The following is a 23,478-nucleotide window of genomic DNA, read 5'->3' as shown; positions in this document are numbered from 1 at the left end:
TGTACATCTCAGGCAGAGGATTCATGGCTTCTCTCTGACTCTGTTTCCTTCCTCCCAAAAGTCAGTTCTGTCTTCCCCACCTACCTAAGTTCTGCCCTATCAACTAGGCCAAGGCAGTTTCTTTATTCATTAACCAATGATAGCAACACACAAACAGAAGTAACTCCTACACCACTTAAGCTATTGGCCAGTGTTGTAATTAATATAGTTTCTGTGTGATTATTTATGCCTGTGCAGGCGGGAAACTAAAGTGTGGTGTCTGTTTACACACACACTCAGAAAATACATTTCAAACACTTCTGTCATTCATGTTCTGAGTCAGACCCCACAAATCAGACTTCCCAGTCATGTGAATAACTATATTGATGCAGTTTTCAAATAAGTAAGGAGTTCATTGCTGAATCTCAAAAATGGATGGGCATCAGAGGCTATGCATTCATCTCTTAGGTCTGCTAGAATTTGAAGACAAAATGTACTGTGTGCTGACCCAGGTAAGATTCTTCTGGATGACCTAAGTAATAATGATATATTGAGTTTTTTTATTTAAAAAATAAACAAACTATGGGTATGAGAGATGACTCAGTGATTAAGTACTTTGGATAGTCTTCCAGAAGGTCCACATTCAATTACCAACCCAGTATGGTATTCACAATCACCTGTAATTTCAGTTCCAGTGAGTCTGACACCTCTTTTGGCCTCCAGGGGCAACCAGCAGGTTCATGATGCACTCATGTATATTCAGACGAAACCATACCCATATGCATATAAAAATAATAAAAATTTAAATAAAAATAAAGTCAATCAAATAAAAATCTGTATTTCTCATGAACTAAATCAGGAGATCTAAAGCTAATTGTGTGTTCTTGTGTGTAAATTTTATTTGTTTGAAACTGATATTAAAAATAGCTTTCTGAAAGAGTCATCCATACACAAGTAAAAAGATGGTTAAAAATATATGTAAAATAATATATGCTTATATAAAAAGCAAGTAAGGCTTCTTGTCAGTAATCTTAATTTATACTCTAAAAAATAAATGCAGCACAAAGTCACCTCCAGAAAGCAGAAGTCAGAAAGTAAGAAGGATAAGACAAAAATCTGAAAAACTTTAAATCATAGATACATTAGAAAAAAACTCAATGAAGTAGTAAACAACACAATAAGGACATTGGTTTCTTTACCACAGGAGCTCTCTGTCCTCACTCCAAAATCAATGGACAAGGAGTATTTTTCAGTGATGCACAAGTCAATAAAGGTGCTGCACCAAATGAAGAGAATGAGGGCAAAGGTTTCATGCTCCCTTCAACAAATGCAGAAAAAGGAATCAAAGCTCAACATACTTTTTGATAGAAATATGTCAATAAACTAGGTATGGGAAGAATGTCCTTATACACATGGGGACACACACAGATGTACACTACAACACATCTAACTTCACAGTTAACAGTGAGAAGTTGAACTCAGGAAGGTACCTACTTTCACAATCTGTATTCAATATAGCAGTAGAAATACTAGCTTATTGGGCAAGAACAAGAAATAATATGCATCTACATGGAAATGTACAGGGTGAGAAATCTCTCCTTGCACATGACAGGATGGCATATTTAGAAAACCCTCATGAGTTCAATAACGTGATATTAAAAGTCACATATCGAGTATATATTGGAAGAATAAAAGTACCAACAGATAAAAAAAATCAGTTATATTTACATACATTAAAAACATGTGATCTAAACCTGCAGACTTTCTGTGATCTCTACTGAAATCCTGAGTATTCTCCATAAGAGAGAGGCAAGTTCATACAGAAATACAGAAGCCTGCAGACATTCAATTTATTTATTAATTTTCAGATTTATGTATTTTCTTGTGTGTATATATGAATGGTTTTTTATATGTATGACTGTGTACTTCAGTGTTGGGGATAACTGTGAGCTACCACGTGGGTGCTGGGATTTGAACTCTGGTCCTCTGACAGTACATGAGTCTCTTAGCTGGCAATGAACTACCTCAGCCATATTGAAAGCCTGAGAGAGGTAGAGTCAGCATCTAGCACTACTAAGACAAAGCTGCTTACCATTTTAAAAGTGCTGCTGGTCAGAAAATTATTAAAGCACTGCTGGTTAGAAAATTACTACAGATATGCAATAAAGACATATTCAAATAAAAAAGACCTCTAAATTGGTAACAGTCTTGGAAAAATATATGTAGAGTTGAAAAAGAAAGGGGAAAAAGAATATAGACAGTTATAATATAAAAGAGTACAGACAATCATAGATTAAAGGAGTAAAGATAATAAAATAAATATTAAACTTGTAGAAAAGGTAATAGAGTAAGAAAAAGAAGGCACTTAAAGATGGAATATACACAGAGAGTCTGGATTATTATTGTGTTTTCTTTGAAATTTTTGACTATGAATGAACCAAGTACAGAGAGACAATTTATTGTAAGGGCTATTAAGTTAAAATAACACATATATTTTAAAGGTGTCTTGACTTCAAAATTTGAGTCTAAGGATATGTCATTTTCAAAAAGAGGTTCCACAGAGGATAGAAAGCTATGGATTCCTTACCAGCTAATAGGGTTTTATTAAAAGAACCCCCCCCCCAAAGAAATGGCTCAGATGGTCCCATGACAGCTACAGGACTGCTGGCTGAGATGGACCTACCATACAGGATACTCCATGAAAGACCTGATTAATAGAGCCTCCAAATAGCAGGAAGTAGTCTAGAGAACAATGCAGAAGTTCTCTAAATGATTGTTTATAAATGCTTGTTTACATTTAAAGGGGGATATGCTATAGAGAGGAATACTTTGTATTGGTACAGATCTTGGTTTATTGATACAAATTTAATTGCTATATGTATATTTCAGCTCTTGATTAAGGTATTGTGTTTTTGTAGCTCACTTAAAAATATAATATATAATTAAGAAATATATGTTAATAGGTAGTCATCTATAGTAGTCAAACTGTAGTTGTGTTAGTTAGTTAGGTTTTCTAGAAGTACAGAGATATATTTCAGATGAATAGGTATTCTTCAAACCCTTCAAAGACTAACATAATAGCATTTAAAATATTTTAAGATCTTAGACTTTTCTTGACAATGAGACACATCTGTTCCTGGCAGCACCAATCTACTTCAAAAGGATGGTGGGCATTGAAAGGATGTTTCTGGAGTTTGTTAGCCATTTGGGCAAGAAACTGCTCTTGCCTGTTCTGCTTGATGGTATAATGTATGAACCGGACATTTGCCTTGGTCATGGTGTTTCATCACTGCAATAGAAAGCCTAATTAAGACACAAGACAACTGAGTTCCAGCCCCAGAACCCACTGGGGGCGGGGTGGGGGAATTAGGTCTCACTGAAAGAGGAAACAGATCTGCGAAAGGCTCAAAAAACAGAGCAGTGGAGATTCAGTGGACAGAGCATCTTAACTCTGGACAGATGGATCCACAGTGGCTGGCCTTGTAGTTGACTGCAGCTGGACTTGTGAGAGCTTGACAGGGTCCAATGCAGACAGATTCTAGTGGCCTTTTGTCCTGAGGGAGGATGTTAACATAGATACAATCTCCCATATTAGTGTGAAGAGGTGACTAAGAAGGCTTGTTTGTCTGGGAACTCCAGATGCCCTTGATTGTCACTGTGATAAAACATGAGACAGATACTGAGTCTCAGGATCTAGTGAAAGTCCATGTCAAAGGAGGGCTGCAGACCCAAAAAGTGTAATATGTTTGAGGGTGGGCAAAATTACAGTCTTGATTGTGAGCTTAGGAATATTGTCTAAGTATTAGATAATATGATAGGGAAAAGAAAAGAGGGTCTCAGGGAGGGAAAGGGGGCAGTAGAGGAAAAGGCAGGAGGAAGGTAAAGGGGAATATCAGCATAAATACAATTGAGCAGACAGGATAATATGGAAAATGAGGTTTCCTTAGGGAAGGTGGAGGGAGATAAATACTAGAGAAAGAGGACGCGAGGGAAAATAACAGCATGACGGCTGGAAAAGCCACAAGGAGTCTTACTATTAACTATTTACCTAAAAAAATAACAAATGTAAATCAGTAAATAACTATATGTTATTTATGTAAATGTAAATAGCCATACATACATACATACATACTTTTAATGAACTTATTTTTCATGGGGGTTGATGGCACTCCCTTCAAGAGACTACCTAACAAAATCCCAATACTAGGCCCTCTTTTGGGTTCTTGGTCAGGGCTGCTAAAAACTCCCATAGCATGCTGCCTATTTCTGTTGCCCTTCTCTATACAACAGAGGTGGAAGGTAAGTCCCTATTTCTGAAGACACCATGCACTTTAGAAACAGGGTCCAGAGGCTGCTGAGCTAGAACGGACCTAAACTCACCTCCCTGGGGGACTACCTTTCATTGTTCTGAAAGGTACCATGCAAGCTTCCAAAAAAGGGAGGCATCCAACAGTCCCCATCAATTGATGCCTATGGACGACATCAATGAACAGCATGCCACAGTAACCCTTATAGGTACAGAACTGGCACACATACCTTGGTGGTAACCAGCAGCTCTGCCACTAAACTTAAGACCTGCTCAGCAAGAGGGACATCATGCCTGGTACTGAGAACCTAGCTAACTAATCAGTGCTAAACTCATGGTTATTGGAGGAGAATCCACGACCACTAATTTACTAAACCAGCATAATCTCTAACAACAGTCTCTAAACACTTGTCCTTAAACACATGGGTAAATATATTCTCAGAAAAGACTCCAAGTTCCTGGGAGCATTCTGTTGTCAGGCCACATGACTAAAGTAACTTCCAATAGTACACAGCTCCAGCTACCAAGTCTCCCATATGATGGAGCAGCTGTTGATTGCCTGGGTGGGAGCAGGAGATTTTGGAGCCTGGGGATTGGACAACAACGGTTATACTGCACCACTCAGATCATAGTCTCTGCCTCCCTGGGGGAGGAACCACAGTGGTCAGTTCAAACCTAGAAATGCCTAAGGTGTCAATTGTCAGCCCTTCATAAATCCTCGTGTGGAGTGCTCTGCAAAGCGACACTGCCACTGCCTTTCTTTGCAGCTCCGGTTACTAAACCTTTTGCTCAGGGTATGGCAAAGAATGCAGCCGCCCAGCACTGTCTTTCCACCCTAGCTGTGTGCTTTTCGGTTCTACTGATCTGTCTGTGGTCAATGCTGCCCGCTGGTGAGTTGCTATAATCTAGCTTGAGGGGCGTGGGTAGTGTGTGTGTATTGGGGGAGGGGGGACAGGCTATTGAATCATGCGGTAGCCTTCTTCCTGGGCCCTCTGGAATGCCGCACTGCTCGGTAGTACATGACCCTCACCCCACCCTACCATGCTCAGGGGAGGAGCTAGAGAGCTACTGGCTGGCCGGAATGAGAAGGGCAAGGTGCCAGAGGGGAATCACTGGTGACGCCATCAGTATTCAGCCATACTGGGGTCCACAGGAAGGACTAGGGTGATGGGCACAGTGCCAGACTTCATCAACAGACTCGGACAGCTCCCGTGGACTTAAGGCAATAGATACTCTGAAGATAATCTTCCAGGGGGATTCCTCACAAGCTCTCCACCACCCCTGAACCTCTTTGCCATCAAACTTCTTTTCCGACCTTCCCAAGGTATTTTTTCCAGCAAATCACATTAGATGTTTCCAAGGCAGGCCGTCCCAACCCCAAAGTTTCTCACTTGCTTTCACTTTTGTTTTTGCTGTTGCTTTGGTGTATGGATTTCATACCATAGCTCATACTTTATAATTTTAAGTATTCAGTGTTTAGTGTGACCCCAGCAGTCGGCAACAAGCTGATGATAAATGGGACAGCAGATTTGGCCTCTGTCCCCAGATTAGGAGTAAACCCCATGCAACAGTCTTGGTGCCCATCCCCGAGAATGCTTTTAAATGGACGGTGCAAGCTGCATGTTTACCAGTCAGCTGTGGGTTCTATGCTACCTGCAATCTAGGCCATCTAGAAATGACAGAAGGGGATCCTATGGGATTCTTTGGATCTCATGGCCAAAGAGGCTTGTGGTGCTTTCTGTGGGAGCATTGCAACTTACTTGAGAATTTACATCAGTTACTTTATCTATATGAGATAAAATTTCCACGACCATCTGGGGAACAGGAAATGGTCTGTCAGATATGTCCTTATCTCTCCCCTGTTAGGCAGCTCTCCACACACAAGTGACTTGTTGGGACATCCTGTCTGACTGTGACCTGACCACTTAAAAACCTATTGGGAAAGAGCTCACCTCATGATGTCTGCCTGAGGCCTGATGGGTCTTCTGATAGCCCAGGTCCACAGGCTGCTCTCTCCCAGGGCCCAGGACCATGCCAGGAGGCACAGTGAAATGGAGTGTATTTTCCCTGCTGCAGGTGGGTCAGGCTGACTTCTGCCCTAGCAAGATGGATTCTCCAATTAGACACTGCCATGAACCCTCCCTTCCCCAGGTCTGTTTCCTAGAACTGACACCTCAGGCTGACAGATTGTCCTGGGACAGACAGCCCTAGGGGCAGGTCCATGCTCTTCATGGGTGTATTGTCTCTGCTGCTTTCAAACTCCATGAGCAGAGTTGGGCAGGTGTACCAGGAAGGTCTGTCCTATAAAGACTTAAGTATTTACAAAGTAGTGGTGTTAGTCACTTCTCTGTACTGTGATAAACACCAAGGCCACACTAACCAACTGAAGGAAGGGTTTGGGGAAGATTTTGGTGTCAGAGAAACAAGGATTTATCTCACACCAGACAAGCATGGCAGCAGGAAATTATGGTGACTGGAGCAGCAAACTTACAGCCCACATATTTTTTTGGTTTGATAAGATTTAGTTGGGTTTCTGAAATAAGGTCTCACTATATATCTCCGGCTACCATACAACTCACTATATGAAACAGGCTGACCTTCCACTTAGAAAGATCTGCCTTCCTCTGCCTCTCAAATGCTGACATGAGAGCCATGCGACACCAGGGCTAGCTCAGAACACACATCTTAAACCTCAAGCAAGGGCCAGAGATGAAGAAATCAGAATGATTTTTAAATCCACATCCTCAGTGACATACTTCCTTAAGCCAGGCCTTACCACCTGAACCTAGTCAAACAGCTGCCACCAACTGCGGTTCCAAGTATTCAAACATCCTGCTCTACAGAGGACAGGTTCATTCAAATAACCACACTAGATACTCACAGGAGCATCCGGGAGTTCATACCTGAGTAATGAAGTAATACAGAAAGAATACCTGCACTTGATAAAGGCCTGAATGGTCACTCTCATGGGATCTGATCTGTCCCCCAGGAAGGCAATCTGAATCTATCTTTGAGGTAGTTTAGTTTTAATTGTTTTTAAGATTTATTTTGTTTTGACTGCATGTATGTATGTGCACACATATGTTCCTGATGCATTTGGAGGGCAAAAGAGGACATTTGATCCCCTGGAACTCAAGTTACAGGCAGTGGTGAGTCACCATGTGTGGTTGCTGAGAATCAAACCTGTATCAGCTACAAGAACAAGTGCCCTTGACCACTTCCCCAATGGTTCAGTTTAGACAATGGGCACAGGAGTCGGGGTTTTCATGGAACAGCAGCTTTCAGCATCTTGATCATCTATTTTGTCTTTAATTATTAAAACCCAGCCATATCTGGGTTTGGTAACCATCTCTGTATATTTAGAAGTTTTGTGTTCTGTTAGCCATGATTCCCTTAAGCAGTTAGGCTTCAAGGTGGGTCATCAATGGACCACTGTCCTTGTTGTTACTGCCACATGACCATTCTAGCTGATGGGATTTTGTGTGTATGTGTGTAGTGATATGAGCGGCAGGGCTACGTTCCAGCAGCCCTGGCTCCCACATGGCAGGCTTATGTCCCGAAATAATTACACGGAAACTGTATTCTTTTAAACACTACCTGGCCCATTAGTTCCAGTTTCTTATTGGCTAGCTCTTACATATTAATCTAACCCATTTCTAATAATCTGTGTAGCTCCACGAGCTGGCTTACCAGGAAAGATCTTAACCTGCATCTGTCTGGAGTGGGAGAATCATGGCGACTCCTGACTCAGCTTCTTTCTCCCAGCATCCTGTTCTGTTTTCTCCGCCTACCTAAGGGTTGGCCTATCAAATGGGCCTAGGCAGTTTCTTTATTAGTAAGAAACCACTCCCACATCATTTTTGTGCCATATTTACTGTGATTCGGAAATACCATTTCCTAACCCCAACCCTCGAAACATCATCACCATCCCTGAGCTTGCAGCAATGCTTGTGCCCTTCTCCCTGGTCCTTCTCACTGTGCTTCTCAGCAGGGATGCTCCAGCATCCACAGACAGCATGGACTCTGCACTCTTCCCCTGGAAATGTTTGCTGTTCCATCCACTCTGGCACATGCACTTCTCTGAGATTCTTGATCCCCACTCTTCTACTGCCAGATTCAACCAGCCTAGATTTTCTGTGTTCTGTAGTGTGGGCTAGCCTCTGACCAGGTCCAGGAAGCCACCTGAGGTATCCAGGGGATCTGGCATGTATTGTTCTGGTTTCATTCTGTTGCTGTGATAAACCCTCTACCAAATGCAACTTAAGGGAGAAACATGGTCTTGCTCAGAGTTTTATTGCTGTGAAGAGACACCATGACCTTGGTACTTCTTATAAAAGAAAGCCTTTAATTGGGGCTTGCTTACAGTTTTGGAGGTTTAATTTATTATCTTCATGGTGAAGAGCATGGTGGTACCCAGTCAGATATGGTAGCTGAGAGTTCTACATCCAGATCCAAAGGCATCTGGACTTGTAATAGGCTTTCTAAAACCTCAAATTCCACCCCCAATAACACACTTCCTCCAATAATACCACACTCACTCAAACATGACCACAACCCTAATTCCTCTTAGGAAGTGACACTCCCTGATAACCAAGCATTCAAATAAAAGAGACTGTGGCAGCTATTCTTATTCAAACCACCACAACTCTTCCCTGGTGCAGTTTTCATTGCTGGGAATCTGCATATTGGGCATCTGCATATTGTTGCATATTTTAAAGTTATATCGGGCATTCGTTCTTTAAATCACCTTCATAATGCCCTGTTCCTGCTATAGCAAAACAGTTTCCTTTTACCAAACTTGTAAGTGGATTTTTCTTACTGATGTTTATTCTATATGATGCATCAAAGTGCCAAGTTTGTGAACTTTAGTTCAAAACTACAAAGCTAGTTCTCTACTCCAGAGGGCTCATGTTCATGTCCACCAGATCCTCCAGGAGGGGGCATTGAGTGAGAAAGAACCCCAGCCATTCAAGAACAAATTCAAGTCTTAAAAGTAACAGAAAGGCAAAAGGAGAAAGAGAGAGAGAGAGAGAGAGAGAGAGAGAGAGAGAGAGAGAGAGAGAGAGACTGTGTGTGGAGGGGGGAGAAGAAACAGGTGGCAGAAAACACAGAGAGAAGGAAGAGAAATCTGGTTGAAGGTGACAGGAAAGGATGTCCCCAACCTGCAGCAGCCCACCTCATAGGAGAAGTAGTTTTGGGGAGGATGGGGGGGGGAGGGACTTTTTAACATCTCTTAAATTTTTTAGTTTAATTATATTGCACACTTGTTAAAAAGATTCTTTAAAAATACTGTTTATTTTATATTTTAGTGCTCTCACACAGGACATTACACACGTACACCCTCACTAGGTCATTTGTACAATCTGCTGAAAAGAACAGCTCTAAGATATTGTGTCTTCGGTTGCTGCTAGGGAAAGTCTGGGAGGCCAGGGGCCATAAGTGTCCTGGGAAACAACTGCCTAACGAAGAGGAGAGACAATCAGGGCTTCGAGGAGGTCAGACAGAGATCTCTTCTTGAGAATGAGTTAGGGGTGTGGTTTAACAAGGGAGAATATGTCATCTGATGCCCAGCATTGTGTGAAGTGGCCCAGTGGGAACACGGGTGAGTACTGTGTTCACAGGTGACAGCTCCCCTCCCATGACAAGTTGCAACATAGTCCAGGAGGCCGTTCCTGAACTCCAGGCTTCATGTTGAATTTACCATGGGTTCTATGATACCTCCTTTCCCTGTGTAGTAATAGATTTTCAGTCTTGGGAAAGATACTATCTGACATATTTTATTCCCCAACACTTGATAAAAGTCACTAAAAGCAGTTGTGAGATACATCCCCTGGTGACACAGTGTGCATCTGAGGGTCCTAACACCCTAAGATAGCCAAAGAGGGCATGGAAATGAGGTTCCAGAAGCTGGTGGACTTCTTGACTAGAGATTTCCCTTCCTGCCCTCCTGCCCTTCAGATGGATTCTGGGTGTCATCTAGTTTCATAGAACCATGAGTCCTGCGGATTTCTGCTCCCTCTTTGGACCTCATCTCCTTGTTTCTCTCACAGATACACACTCTCTTAGTTGTGATGTCATTGTCAAGGCTCGTACCACACCTGGACAGTCCTGGTGTGAAGGGCAGTGCTCAGTGGATGGAGTGCCTTTCCTGCAGTATGATAATGACAACAAAGCCACACCTTTGGGAGACCTGGGGAAGGTGGCAGATGCCACTCCTGTGTGGACAGATTTGATGCAAAAGCTGGAATACTTGGGGCAAGAGCTCAGGAAGATGTTGGCTAACTCCATACAAGAGATGACTGAGACCAGTGGTAAGTGTGGGATCAAATACAGAGGCAGAAACAGTTGGCAAGAGAGAGGAAGGGCAGAGCACATGTGGGAATGGGATGGTGAGTGTGTCTGTGTGAGGGAGCTGAGCACTGGTCCAACCTTGGAAGCATGTGGTACCCAGTGGGTAACAAAGGACAAGTCATGTGGAAATGATCCTGGCTCATAAGCCAGTGGGAAAGTCCTGATCTTTGGAGGAGTGATGGATCTATGAGAGTAAAACATGATGGTATTGTGTGTGGTTCACAGGTCAGCCCACTTTACAGGCCACCATGCTTTCTCAGTATGAACAAGGACAAAGTGTTGGTGCCTCCTGGAGGTTTAACATCAGTGGAAAGTATTCCTTCATCTTGGACACAATGAATATGAGCTTTAAACAGATTAGTCTTGAAGCCAGATCTATCATGAATGATGAACAATTAATGAAAGACCTCAAGATAATCTCCACAGCAGACTGCAGTTACTGGCTCAAGGAACTCTTAAAGCACCAGAAGAAAAATCAAAGTATGTATTACCTAGATTATCAGGGGGCAACTCCATCACGTTTGATAGACTGGGTAGGAGATTTCCTGTCTTTCTGTCTGAGATCCAGTTATGACCATGAGGATTCCTCTATCTCATCTTACCTCCCAGTGTTTCTCATTCCCTACTAACCAGCTACAACATGGCCTACTAGTGGACCTCAAGTCTGTAATCATTCATGTAAACTTCCAGGCTATTCTTCCTCATTTATATATGTCCTTCCACCAGGTCCACATCACTTTTAAAGGTTTTGTTATCTTTCTCTGAAATAATTAAATATCACCAATTATGACAATATACAGAAACTTCTACACAAGGTAATTATGTTGCATTGTGATGGTTTAATACACTTTTGCTTTCTTTGGTAATGAAATAAACTATGCAAGGACACTGTACACACAACTCTACTCCTATCTCTCCCCAGGACTTTATAAGTAGTTATTACATATGAGTTCCTTGGGCTTCCTGGGGAAAAAAGGTGCTGACAGAGGTGTGTTTTAGCTTTATCCAGAATTTTCCTGATTTTTTTTAAAGGATCAACATCAAGGGCCACAGGTATCACCCTGCTCACATCTGCATCTGCCGCACAGCCTCCGCTTACAACCAAGCTTCAATATGAGGAAATATTTGTCCCCATAGCAGCATTCATTGCCATAATCTTACCTTTAATTGTTGGAATTGTTGTGAAACCTTATCCCCAAGGAGGTAAGGAGCAGGCTGGGGTTCTTGGTAAGGTTAGTCTTCTGAGCACATGGAACAGGTGTCCCACTGGGTACTGGGAATGTGAATTCCAGTCTTCATGCTTCCATAGCAAGGGCCTTACCCACTGAGCCATCTTCCCATGTCCAAGTACTGACCCTTTGACAGTCTGGTTACCAGTTCCACAAACTGTCTTCTGCGCAGACAGTGAGAACTGAATGAAACAAGCTCCCGAATGCCTCATGTGCATGGGCCACCACCATGACACTTGCTGTGTCTTCATTCCAGAAGCATTTGCAAAGGTGTTTTCACACAACCACTAGGACTCCCCCATTTTACTCTTTCTGTCTCTCTCCCTCCATGAAGCATGTGGTTGAATAGCTGCTGACATTTTTATTTTGATTTAAGGGGAAAGTGAGCTAGGAATGTATTCAAAGTGGCTTAGTGGGATTTATATCTGTATTCAAACTCTTTTGTATACAGTTTATACTGACAAGGAGGAACCACAAGCTGACTGTGCTGACTCACTAAATACCTCAACACAAGCATCAGCTTGAAGACACTACTCATGGAAAGTAGTATATCCCAGGAACCTGCCCAGCAGAGAGGATGCAATGAGATATAACGGTAGACAGAAATGGAAAGTACTGCCCAGAGATCAGAATCACAACTTTAAGGCTACACAGTTTCTAGCTACCATTCAGTTTGCACAAAGGAAAATTTTGTCATCTGAAGAGTCATTGACCCAGTCATTATAGTGTCCCCATCACTGTGAAAAAGTTAAACACTACAGGAGGCAAGGAACAGACAGGTCATTGGCACCTGGCAAGGCCCATTGAACTTAGGCTCAGGAAGTGACCCACATATATGGCATGAAATTCTCTCCCAGTATGTGTCCTGGGCATTGCAATGGTTCTAGAAAACTTCCCGTGTTTGGAACCTATTCACGTCACAGCAAAGGAACAAGAATGTGTGGAGTCAGTTCTAACATCTTTACTTGTTCCAGAGATTTGGCTCATGATACCATGTTTGTACCATCAGCTCTTTAGCCATGAAGCCATCTCACTGAACCTAGGACAAGGAGTGGCCACAAGTTGTGATGTGCTCTGGCACAACAGAGTGACCACAGGGACACTGCTTCACAGTACTGTCCAGTAGGAAGACACCCAGGAGATGCTTAATAAAGACGTTTCTCAACTCAGTTTACCTATTTTGTCCTCAAACATTTAAAATTCACTTTTCTTTATCTAAGGACATGGATATGCTAGTATAAGCAGTGAGGACCTAGAGGAGGAGGCATATAAAAACTTCTCAGAATATAGACTATTTGGAATTTAGAATTTATGTCTGATGGTAGTCATTTAAAGACCTACAAGATTCTGTTCTTTGCTCTATCATTTCTATTGCAATACCATATAATTTAGACAAAATTCTATTAGTGCAATTTGTTTTAAATTTCTGGTATAGTGTCTGATTAATATTGGGGCATATAGTTAGAATCCCAGCACTTGGGAAGTGGATGCAGGAGGATTGTACTAGGAGCCCGCTTGTTTGTTCCCAGCTGCTCAGCTCTGAAATAACCACACAAAACTGTATTAATTAAATTATTGCTTGGCCTTTTAGCTCTAGCTTCTTATTGGCGATCTCTTACATCTTAATTTAACCCATCTCTATTAATCTGTGTATCACCATGTGGCTGTAGCTTAGCAGCAAGGTTCCAGCTTCTCTGTTCCCAGTGGTGGCTACATGGCTTCTCACTGACTCTACCTTCTTTTTCCCATCATTCAGTTTAGTTTTCCCTGCCTACCTCTACTCTGCCCTGTGCAGGCCCAAGACAGTGATTTATTAATCAATGTTATTCACAACGTACAGAGGGGAATCCCACAACACATTCTTCTTTTATGTTTAAATAAAAAGGAAGATTTTTAACTTTAACATAATAAAATCACATATAACAAAACAGTTATTAAGCAAGAATTACAGTTACAATATTTATATCTACTTTATCTTTTATCATAACTAAGGAAAACTATAATTATAACTATAAATTCTTTAACTCCATCAAAGACTCCAGAAGGATATAATAATACCTAAGTAAACAGGAAGTACATTGTAAGCAACTTCGAAAACTCTAGAATTGACAGAGACATATCTCGCTACCTGGACAGTCACCCAAAGTTCTTCTGTATTGTTGGGACATCCATCTTCAGTCTACAGGCCCATAGTATTCATAAAACTTTTCCATGAAGCAGGAAATTTCAATGACAGTTCCACCTATATTGGCATTTTGTCAGTCACTTTTCTCTATGTCCTGCCCAATATCTGGCAGACTCTTTCATGAAGCAAGAACTCTGAAAGACCGTCTCACCTTTACGCAAGTTCAGCAGTCATTTTTCTGTGGAGTCTGCATGTCCAATTCATATAATACAACATCAAGCAATCCAGGCAAGAGCAGTTTCTTGCCCAATTGGCTAACTTACTCCATAAGGAGCCTCTTTAATGCCCATCACCCTCTTGAAGCAGATTGGTGCAACCAGGAGCAGATGTGTCTCATGTCATTAAAAGTTCTGAGTTCATCAAACGTTTTAAATGTCATATTCTGAAGGTCTCTGAAAGATTTGAAGAATACCTTTCCAATTGAAATATATCTCTATATATCGAGAAAACCTAACTAGTATGACTACAAATGACTATTATAGAGAATAAGAAATAAAAGGCTATCTTTGATTACATAGTGAGTTTGAGGTCAGTTCAAGCTACAGAAGACCTGATCTCAAAGTAAGAAAGAGGAAGATGAGAAATTATTATTATCATTAATTATTACTATTACCATCATCATTCTCATCATCATTGTTATTGCATGGGCTTATGTCCAGATAAAATCCTTATCGTAGAAGTGCAGCAAATATTATTGTTCCTGTGTTATACTCTGTGCATTAGTAGCTATAGGTTTATGATAGTCTTTAAGACAAAAACAGAATAGACAAAGATTATTTAAGAGGTGGCACAGCAGTACGTAACTAGAATTCCAATACTCAAGAGGGTTGGGAAAAAGTATTACCAATCTCAAGGCCACCCTGGAATACATGGTGAGATCCTGACAGCCAATTAATCAAAAAAATAAAACCCTAGTCTAATTTGATCAATGTCCTTTGCTAGACCTTTGTGCACAGAGAACTACGAAGCTAATATTTGTGTCCTTTGGAACTGAAATGACCTGTTTACTAAAGAAAAGTGAAGCTCATTCTCAGCACTGTCATGGTTAGATTTTGTCATATGCAGTCTAGAGCGAGCACAGAGAATGGTAAAGAAGATGGCCAAGACTCTTACTTTCTATTATTTCAAAAATTCACTACAATCATGCTTAGTAAAAAAAAAAAATTACCTCTATTATCAGTCAATACAAAGTTCTGTGTTTTTGAGTAGGTATAATTATTTCAAGATAACATTTTTATAGCGCTGTGAACTCAGGGTATGGTTGCACACACGTGTAATCACAGAACTTGAGAAGCTGAGGTAAGAGCCCGGGGTACACAGGAAGTTCCAAGCACTCTCAAGCCACAATGAAAAACCTTTTCTCAGGAGAGAAGCAAGAGAGAGACAATGAATTAAAGGAGTTCAAGGGCCATTGGGTGTACTTCCAAGATTACAGGGTAAAGAATAAACGACTTTTGATAGAAAAAAAAAAGAAAAACCTTTTCTCAAAAGAACCACAAAACACATTAAAAGTAAAGCAAAAAGCCAGCTGAACCACAAATACAGCATTTGGCTGACTCTTCACCTGTTTTGGCTTTATTCAATCTTTTTAAAAAGATATTTCAAAGTCCCATTTTAATTTGAAGGAGAAAATGGCAGAAAGGTTTGAAATAAATATATCCAAAAGGGGAATAAAATCCCTAGAAAGCTGAGTTAGAGTCTGTGAGAGGGGAGAAGTATCCGTGTGAGACGAAGTAGAGTAGGATGCAGATGTGCAGGAGCTCACTGTAACTGACACCCTCTTTTCACTAGGTGATTCTCCATGCTGCTCCTCAGCATCCTCATCTGTAATCTAATCTGAAGTCATTGTCAACAGCAGCCTCTGGTACTTCTCTTTTGCTTCGCAGCCAGAAATAAAACCATCTGATGGTATTGATCATCTGTGCCATTTCACATCTGAACAAGCATGGTGTGAAAGATTAAGGTTGACGGTCTCCATGCATTCTCTATCACTTCATCAAGGTGGAACAGGTCATTGTCACCAGCGACTACATCTTGCTTTGTTCTCTTTCACATTCTTAGACTGTATGAACTTGGGAGTATCAGGTTGTGCCCCACTCTAAGATACTCCTTTTTGTGTGAAATGATGGCTTTCAGGCTGGGTCTTGCCCAAGGTGGCTCCATTTTGCAAGCAACAAGATGATGACTGAGCATCTCCTGTGCAAATAGACATACCTTCTGTCCAGTAACAATAAGCCAAAGCCAGATAAATGTCATATGTCTAAAACTGAAAAGATGTCACTTATGGACATATCAGAATCAATTAGACACATGAGAAGGAGACTATATCAACATCATATCTGTGTTGGATAGTTTTATGTCAACTTGACACAAGCTAGAATTGACTGTAAGGAGAGAGCCTCAATTAAGTAAATGTCTCTATATGATCTAGCTATAGGGCATTTTCTTAATTAGTGGTTAATGGAAGAGGGCCCATCCCGGGCCCAGCCCAGCCCATTGTTGGCAGACCCATCTCTGGGTGAGTGGCACTGGGCTCTATAAGAAAGCAACAGAATACATCATGGTGAGTAAGTCAGTAAGCCGAACCCTTCCATGGCCTGTGCATCAACTCCTGTATCCATGTTCTTGCCCTCTTTCAGTTTCTATTCTAGTTTCCTTCGCTGAAGGGCTATAATATTAAAGTGCAAACCAAATAAACTCTTTCCTCTGCACCATGTTTTCGGTCACGGTGTTTATTCACAGCAATAGACAACTCTAAATCGGACAACATCTGGAAAAATCAGACCTGAGATATTTTTAAATATCCCAAACTGAAGGAGGATCAACACCCTCACCTGAACCCACAAAAAGAGCACACTTGTAACAGGTTTTGGGTCCACCAACCAGCTCCCATATTATGACACAGAGACTTGCTTTTAGTTATGAGTAATTTACATTATCTTATGCCTGTTTCTTGCTAGCCTTATAACTTAAAACACCTTGTTTCTCTTCATCTCTATTCTGCCTTGGTGCTTTTTACCTTTCTCTCTTCCTTCTTTCTTTCCTTCCTTCCTTTCTTCCTTCCTTCCTTCCTTCCTTCCTTCCTTCCTTCCTTCCTTCTTTCCCTCCTCCCCGTCTCTCTTTCTTCCTGTATATCTTTTTTTGCTTTTTTTCTCCATATCTGCTTAGCTGGTGGTTGCCTGGCTTCTGACCATCTGCAAGTCCCTCTCTTTTTCCCTTATCTTCTCTCCTCTTCTCTGAACCTTAATTTCTCCTCCTAGTTATTCTCTCTGATTACCATCCCGCTAATCCCCCTTCTGCCAAGCTATTGGATAGTCAACTTTTTATTAGACTAGTAAGTTGCCTTAGGCAGGCAAGGTGAAATAACAACACATTTTTACACAATTAAACCAATGCAGCATAAGCAAATGTAACACATGTTCACATATTTAAGGTAATATTTCCCAACATAAATAAATGTAACACATCTTTATGTAGTTAAAATAATATTCCACAATACAACCTAACACAATGCTGATGCTCACCACCAACCTCACCACAGACTCCCATGCTGTATCAAGAGACAAACAAGGAGAGAACTGATTGTCCCCTGTGCTTCAGCTCAGTGCTATCACGTGCTTCTGTTCCTACCCATGTAGTCCAGTCATCCTGACTTTGTCCCTCCCCTCCCTACCCCTCCCCATCCCATGGTCCTGACTTCACCCCCTGCAGCTCCACTCAACCCTGAACCTGGCTAAGCCCTGTTAGTCTGCAGCTCTCCAGCTGGCTCCTTAATATCTTCTCTGGACAACTGCATCTGAACCAATCTCTACCTCTGTGCTGAGTGCAGCTTCTATGTGTAGATTCCTTAATCTTTCTATAGCCATTTCATGACCTACACACATCACATCACATACATGGATACACACACAAATGACATACATGCATACACAAGATATATATATATATATTTGTATGTATACCTTCTTCAGTCATTCCCTAACCTGCACACACACATCACATACATGTGTATTGTGTGATATGTAATATAAGATCTGAGAGTTAAAATTCATGATAAATATTGGCATAAAAGAAGCCATATTGGCCAGTGGCCACTTATCAAAAATAATTGGAATTCCTTGGTAAATTGTAGCCAAAGAAACTGATGTAGGATTATGGATTTATTACTATTCAATAAATACTAATATTGTAGAAAGATAATATTGTAGAAAGATGCATGTTTATGGCAGGATTCCCATTTATTGAACAAATCCAATGAGTAAACAGGCCTTTAACAAAATAATCAGAAATACACAATTTTTTTTTCTCTCAAGTTAAACCACTTAGTGATGTAAATAAAATTCATCAGCCTTGTCAGAGACTCATGAACAGACACTAAGCTTGCTCTGCTGACACGGGGCTTACCGCAAACCGTTGTGTAATCTTACAGTATTCAGGTAACCCATGGCTAGAATGAGGGGAGCCTCCAGGTAGATAAAGAGTCAAAGGTAAGAGGACTGGGCAGGCACATGGCCTCATCTGAGAAGGGTCCCAATTCATAAGGAATTGTTTAGGGAAATTAAGTAGGAAACAAAGCAGAAAAATAGGAAGAAAAAAAAAGCAAAGCTCAGATCACGTCCATATAGCCCAGCTTTTATGAACAGGTCTCTGCTGTTTATTCATTACTCCTAACCCAAGTCTGGTCGTCCCCGAAGCCATGTATGTCCAGAGATGCATGGCAGTTTTAAGAATGCCCATTGCTGTAAGTGCTATTAAAATGCCAGCAGAGCACAGTGAGGATGTTAGTATCTAGGCACACCCTGGCCCTACCCCTTGGGAAGCTGGCACCCCTCTATGTATGGCACGTAGTTCCCCAACTGTAGGCTGGTGCCAAGATCCCTTTAAGAGACAAGTTCTGCCCCCTCCTGATCTCTCTTGCTCTTTGTCTCTCTCTGTCTGTCTCTCTCTCTCTTCCCCTCCTGTCTTCTGAAGAAGCAGGTCTCTGCCTCTCTATCCCCCTCTCCCTTCTCCTTCTTTTCTCTTTCTCTCTCTCTCTCTCTCTCTCTCTCTCTCTCTCTCTCTCTCTCTCTCTCTCTCGTCTTCCCCTTCCCTCCCTCATCCTACCCTCCCCAAATCCTCTTCTCAGTAAGCTCCACACTCAAGCTCTCCCCGCATGGCGTGTCCTGTCACCTGCCGTAGTCCTCAACTGACCGCCAAGGATCCAGCTGGCTCAGTATCTTAACAGAAGACTCTTTTTCTTGCCTGATGCTCTCTAGTCTAAAAGCCTGTCTTGTGTGACTTTATCCACCTTCCAGGGACCACACAAGTTCAAAGGCAGTTGGAGATCTCTTTGACAGCAGAAAAAGACTTCAATTCAATTCAGTAGCTGAACCAACTTTGGGACTGTTAGGGCTTCTGTTGCTGTGACTACCATGACTAGAGCAACCCTTAAAGAGGATAACATTTAATTGACCCACAGTTTCAGAGGATTCATCAATTATCATCATGGCATGGCAACTTGCAGGCAGTTGGTGTTGGAGAAGAACTGAGATTTCTACATCTTGATCCACAGACAGCAGGAAAAAACCGAGTCGCACATACCCAATTGACCCTCTAAGAACTTGCCTGATAATCAGTGAAGAGCTAAGCCAGGGAGTGGTGGCACACATCTTTAATCCCAGACAGAGGCAGATGGATCTCTATTAGTTCAAGGCCACCCTGGGCTGCACAACTTTGAATCTGTTTAAAACAGAGCTTACACAAAGTTGATTCCAGCACTTGGGATCACACTCCTTTAATCCCAGCACTAGGGAGGTGGAGACAGGAGTGACATGTCTGGGTGGAGCGAGGGATATAAGGCAGAAGGAGACAGGAGATCAGGCAGTCTGGGGTTTGCTGGAGACAGTTGCAGTCTGCAGATTGCCCCAGCAGTCTGAGGATGAAATCTGAGGAGGCAGTCTGTGGACAGGATTGCTCCTTCTGTCTGAGCACTGATACAGGGGAAAGGTATCTCTCATGGCTGGCCACACTGCTTCTCTGATCTCTCAGCTTTCTCCCCCTTAATATCTGATTCTTGGTTATTATTAATAGCAATTAGAATCCATGCTACAAATAACTCAAAATCCACCTCCAACACACTTCCTCTAACAAGGGCATATCTTTTCCAACAAAGTCATGTCTCATAATAATGCTATTCCCTATCGGTCAAGCATTCAAACACATGCGTCTATTTAAACCATACCTATTTAAACCACCACAGTCATGGTTCAGATGGATCTTTCTATTCTATCTCTCTCTGCCTGGAAGACAGGAATACAGCAGACAGAGAGAAAACACACATGCCTGAAGCTAACATGAATGTTTCTTGACACGTGACTTGGCTGCCTGCTGTGTAATATTTATTTTAAGATGTGTTACATTTGTTTATGCCATGAAGTATTTGTTTAATGATACAAAGACGAGTTGCATCCTTTTATGTTGCATTTGTTTACTCCATGATGCTGTGTTATTGTCCCCGTCTAAAATACCTGATTGGTGTAATAAAGAGCAAAACGGCCAATAGTGAGGCAGGAGAAGGGATAGGCAGGGCTGGCAGGCAGTGAGAACAAAGAGGAGAGGAAATCTGGGAAGAAAAGATCACTCAATGAGGAAAGGAGGAGACGAGGAAACAAAGGGACAGCCACCCAGCTGCACAGCAAACCAAAGAGTAAGAAGTAAAAAAAAAAAAAAAAAAAAAAAAGATATTGATAAATAAGAAAGATAAAAACTCAGACACAAAAGGTAGAGGGGATAATTTAAGTTAAGTAAAGCTGTCTAGAAATAAGCCGAGCTATGGCCGGGAACTCATAAGTAAGACTACGTTTCCATGTGATTTATTTGGGAGCTGGGTAACAGGCCCCCTAAAGAGCCAAAAAGAAAAACAAAACAAAACAAAACAAAGCAAAACAAACAACAACAACAAAAACACCTGCCAATAGAAAAGATGTGTGCTGTCATTCTGGAGGTGGCATGAGACTTCAAACTCGTTGTCTCAGACTGAGTAGCAGGCACCGTGGTTGGAAGACAGAAATTTGAGTGTCTCTAGGTGGCTGCCTGGATCCTCACCCTGTCCTGCTGTGCTAGATGTAGCAGCAGCTGTGTTAGGAGGGACCTGTGAAGTCTCTAAGGACACGACACTCCTGAGCACTGGGATGTGCCATGTGCAGTTCAGCCTTGGACCCCGAGTCCAGGTTTGAACTCTCAGTCCTCACTGCTGACTCCACGGGACCTGTTCTCAGTCAAGACCTTCAAGTGAAGCCAGACTCCTAAAGACCCGAGTAAGAGCAGAGTCTAAAGAACTGCAGAAATAGGAGTCTGCAGGGAAAGGGAAGGGGTTAGGAAAGTCCCAGCTGAGCAACCTGAGACACAAATGGGGAAGTCACCCCCCAAAGAACAGCAGAGATGTTAGCCCACCCCTCCTGATTCACATCCTGTGTTCTTCAACTCCACTGCAGGCTGCGGGCAAGAATGACGTCAGCTATACCAGAAGCTTTTTTTGTAGGATGTCAACAACCATCCCTCTGCGATGTCTGTTACATCCTACCCTAAAGCTTGTGGAGTCCTTTGGTGGGGGTATATTGAAGGTAAGGGAGAGGGGGCACTGGAAACTCAGGTAGTATGGGGAAAGACAGGGTCTCTGTTCTGCAAGCTCTTTATTAGATGGGCAAAGTAACAGAGCTTCAGAGAGTTAAACAAATGCAACATAAAAGAATGCAACAGTGCGGAGGGATAGCTGAGTCATAGGGCGCTTGTCCTGCAGGCATCAAGACCAGAGTTTGAGCCCTAGGACCTAAGCTGTAGAGGGAGGGGTGGTAGAGCATGCTGGCCACCTCAGAAGTGCTGCAGTAGAGACGAGTGGATTCTTGAGACTCACAGGTGAGCCAGCCTAGCCTTCCTACTTGGTAATCCCTGAGTCAGTGAACTCCCCAAACAAAAGATAGAAACCAGCTAGAGAACTAGAACCTTGATAGCTCTCTGGCATCCTGTGCACAGACACAAGCACAGAGTTTGTGGGCACTACCCCTGTCCATGAGCACCCAGCCCTGCCTTCACCACCCACACAGGGAAATAAGCAGAAGTACCAAGTGTTCACAGTTTCGCAATTTCCGCCTGCTACTGGTAGTGTTTTCTATGAAAGTGATCTTCGCTATTGTTTGGTTTTTAAGAAAGTTTCTCACCATGTAACTCTGCCTGGCCTTTAAGTCAACAGAGATCTGCTGCCCACTTCTGCTTCCCAAGGACTGGGATGAAAGGCAGGTGCCACTATGAGCAGCTAAAAAGTTGCTTTTCAAAATCCCAGCAATGTAAGCACGAGGACCTGAATTTCATTCTCTAGAACAAACACAAAACCTCCAGAAGAGATGGTTTGTGCCTGTAATCCTGGACATAGGATGATCTTGGTCTTGGAGGCTGGCCAGTTTAGCCAAATCCATAACTTCCCAACTTCAGAGGGAGACCCCGCCTCAAAAAACTAGGTGTACCCCAAGGCCTCTGGAAACTCAGTAGTGACTTCACGCTTTCCTATGCAAGACCACGGGGGCCACAGAATTGACGAGAAAAGCACAGCCTGCAGTTAGGAGAGCCAAAAACCCTGATTTCAGAGGGGAACAAACCTGTTACGTGTTTTAAAGGATATACAGAAAGGAAAGTCCAGAGGGGTGTGGTGGCCATTTTCTGTCCGCTTGGCTATATCTGGAATGAACAATTCAGAAATGGAGGGCACACCTGTAAGAGATGTTTTGCTTGGTTTCAGGTGGGTGAATCAGGACCTGTGAAACGGGAAGCGACATGCCTTTAATTCGGTTCCTGAGGCACGAAGACTCACCTTTCTCTGGGATCTACCTTATGCTGGATATTTATAGAAGGACATAGAAGAGGAAGCTTTGGCTCTTTGCCTGCTCGCCCTCGCCTTGCCAGCACATCAGTTTCTTCACTGGCACTAGAGCCTGGTTCTACAGGAATCCAGCACACACTGAAAACCAGCTGAGGCATCCAGCCTTGGGAACTGAGCAACTGCTGGGTTCTAGGACTTAGCATTCACAGCCAGCCATTGTTGGATTAGCTGAATAAATCTTCTTTTCCAAAAATCTCCTTTATATAGAGAGATTCATTCTCTAACTTCTGTTTCTCTAGAGAACCCTGACTAATATAAGGAGTCTGAAAGAGGAGCTGCAGTTAGGGAGAGAGAGGAGATGGGGGCAGGGAGGGGGCAGGAAGATGGATTTCTGCAGCCAGAGAGAAGTAGAAAGGATTCCTAGGCCAGAGGCAAGAGACATGAACATGGGGTGCAGGGGGAGGGGTGCGGGGAAACCCCACAAATGCACACCGTGTTTGGCCAGGGTTACTTCCATTTCTGGTTGCAGCCCATGTGGCCACTTTCTTTGCCTTCTGTCCAGGTTTGCTGCAGAGGG

At 42.4% G+C, this 23,478-nt stretch overlaps 1 protein-coding gene across 1 annotated transcript; it reads left to right on the top strand.

Moving 5' to 3' along the window:
* The first annotated feature begins 4,990 nt into the window (after positions 1 to 4,990).
* LOC126513303 (retinoic acid early-inducible protein 1-epsilon-like) lies at positions 4,991 to 16,590 on the top strand. Its single transcript, XM_050161601.1, has 5 exons — positions 4,991 to 5,175; positions 10,336 to 10,596; positions 10,862 to 11,116; positions 11,669 to 11,839; positions 15,842 to 16,590. Exons 1-5 carry the CDS (start codon positions 5,082 to 5,084, stop codon positions 15,883 to 15,885), a joined length of 825 nt encoding a protein of 274 aa, XP_050017558.1. The 5' UTR covers positions 4,991 to 5,081; the 3' UTR covers positions 15,886 to 16,590.
* The last annotated feature ends 6,888 nt before the right edge of the window (positions 16,591 to 23,478 follow it).

Source organism: Alexandromys fortis, unplaced genomic scaffold (genome assembly GCF_014885135.2).
Source record: "Alexandromys fortis isolate MF-2015 unplaced genomic scaffold, M_Fortis_MF-2015_v1.1 scaffold_134, whole genome shotgun sequence".
Taxonomy (NCBI): domain Eukaryota; kingdom Metazoa; phylum Chordata; class Mammalia; order Rodentia; family Cricetidae; genus Alexandromys; species Alexandromys fortis.
Note: the sequence above shows the minus strand (reverse complement) of the source record. Positions and strands in the feature narration are given on the sequence as shown.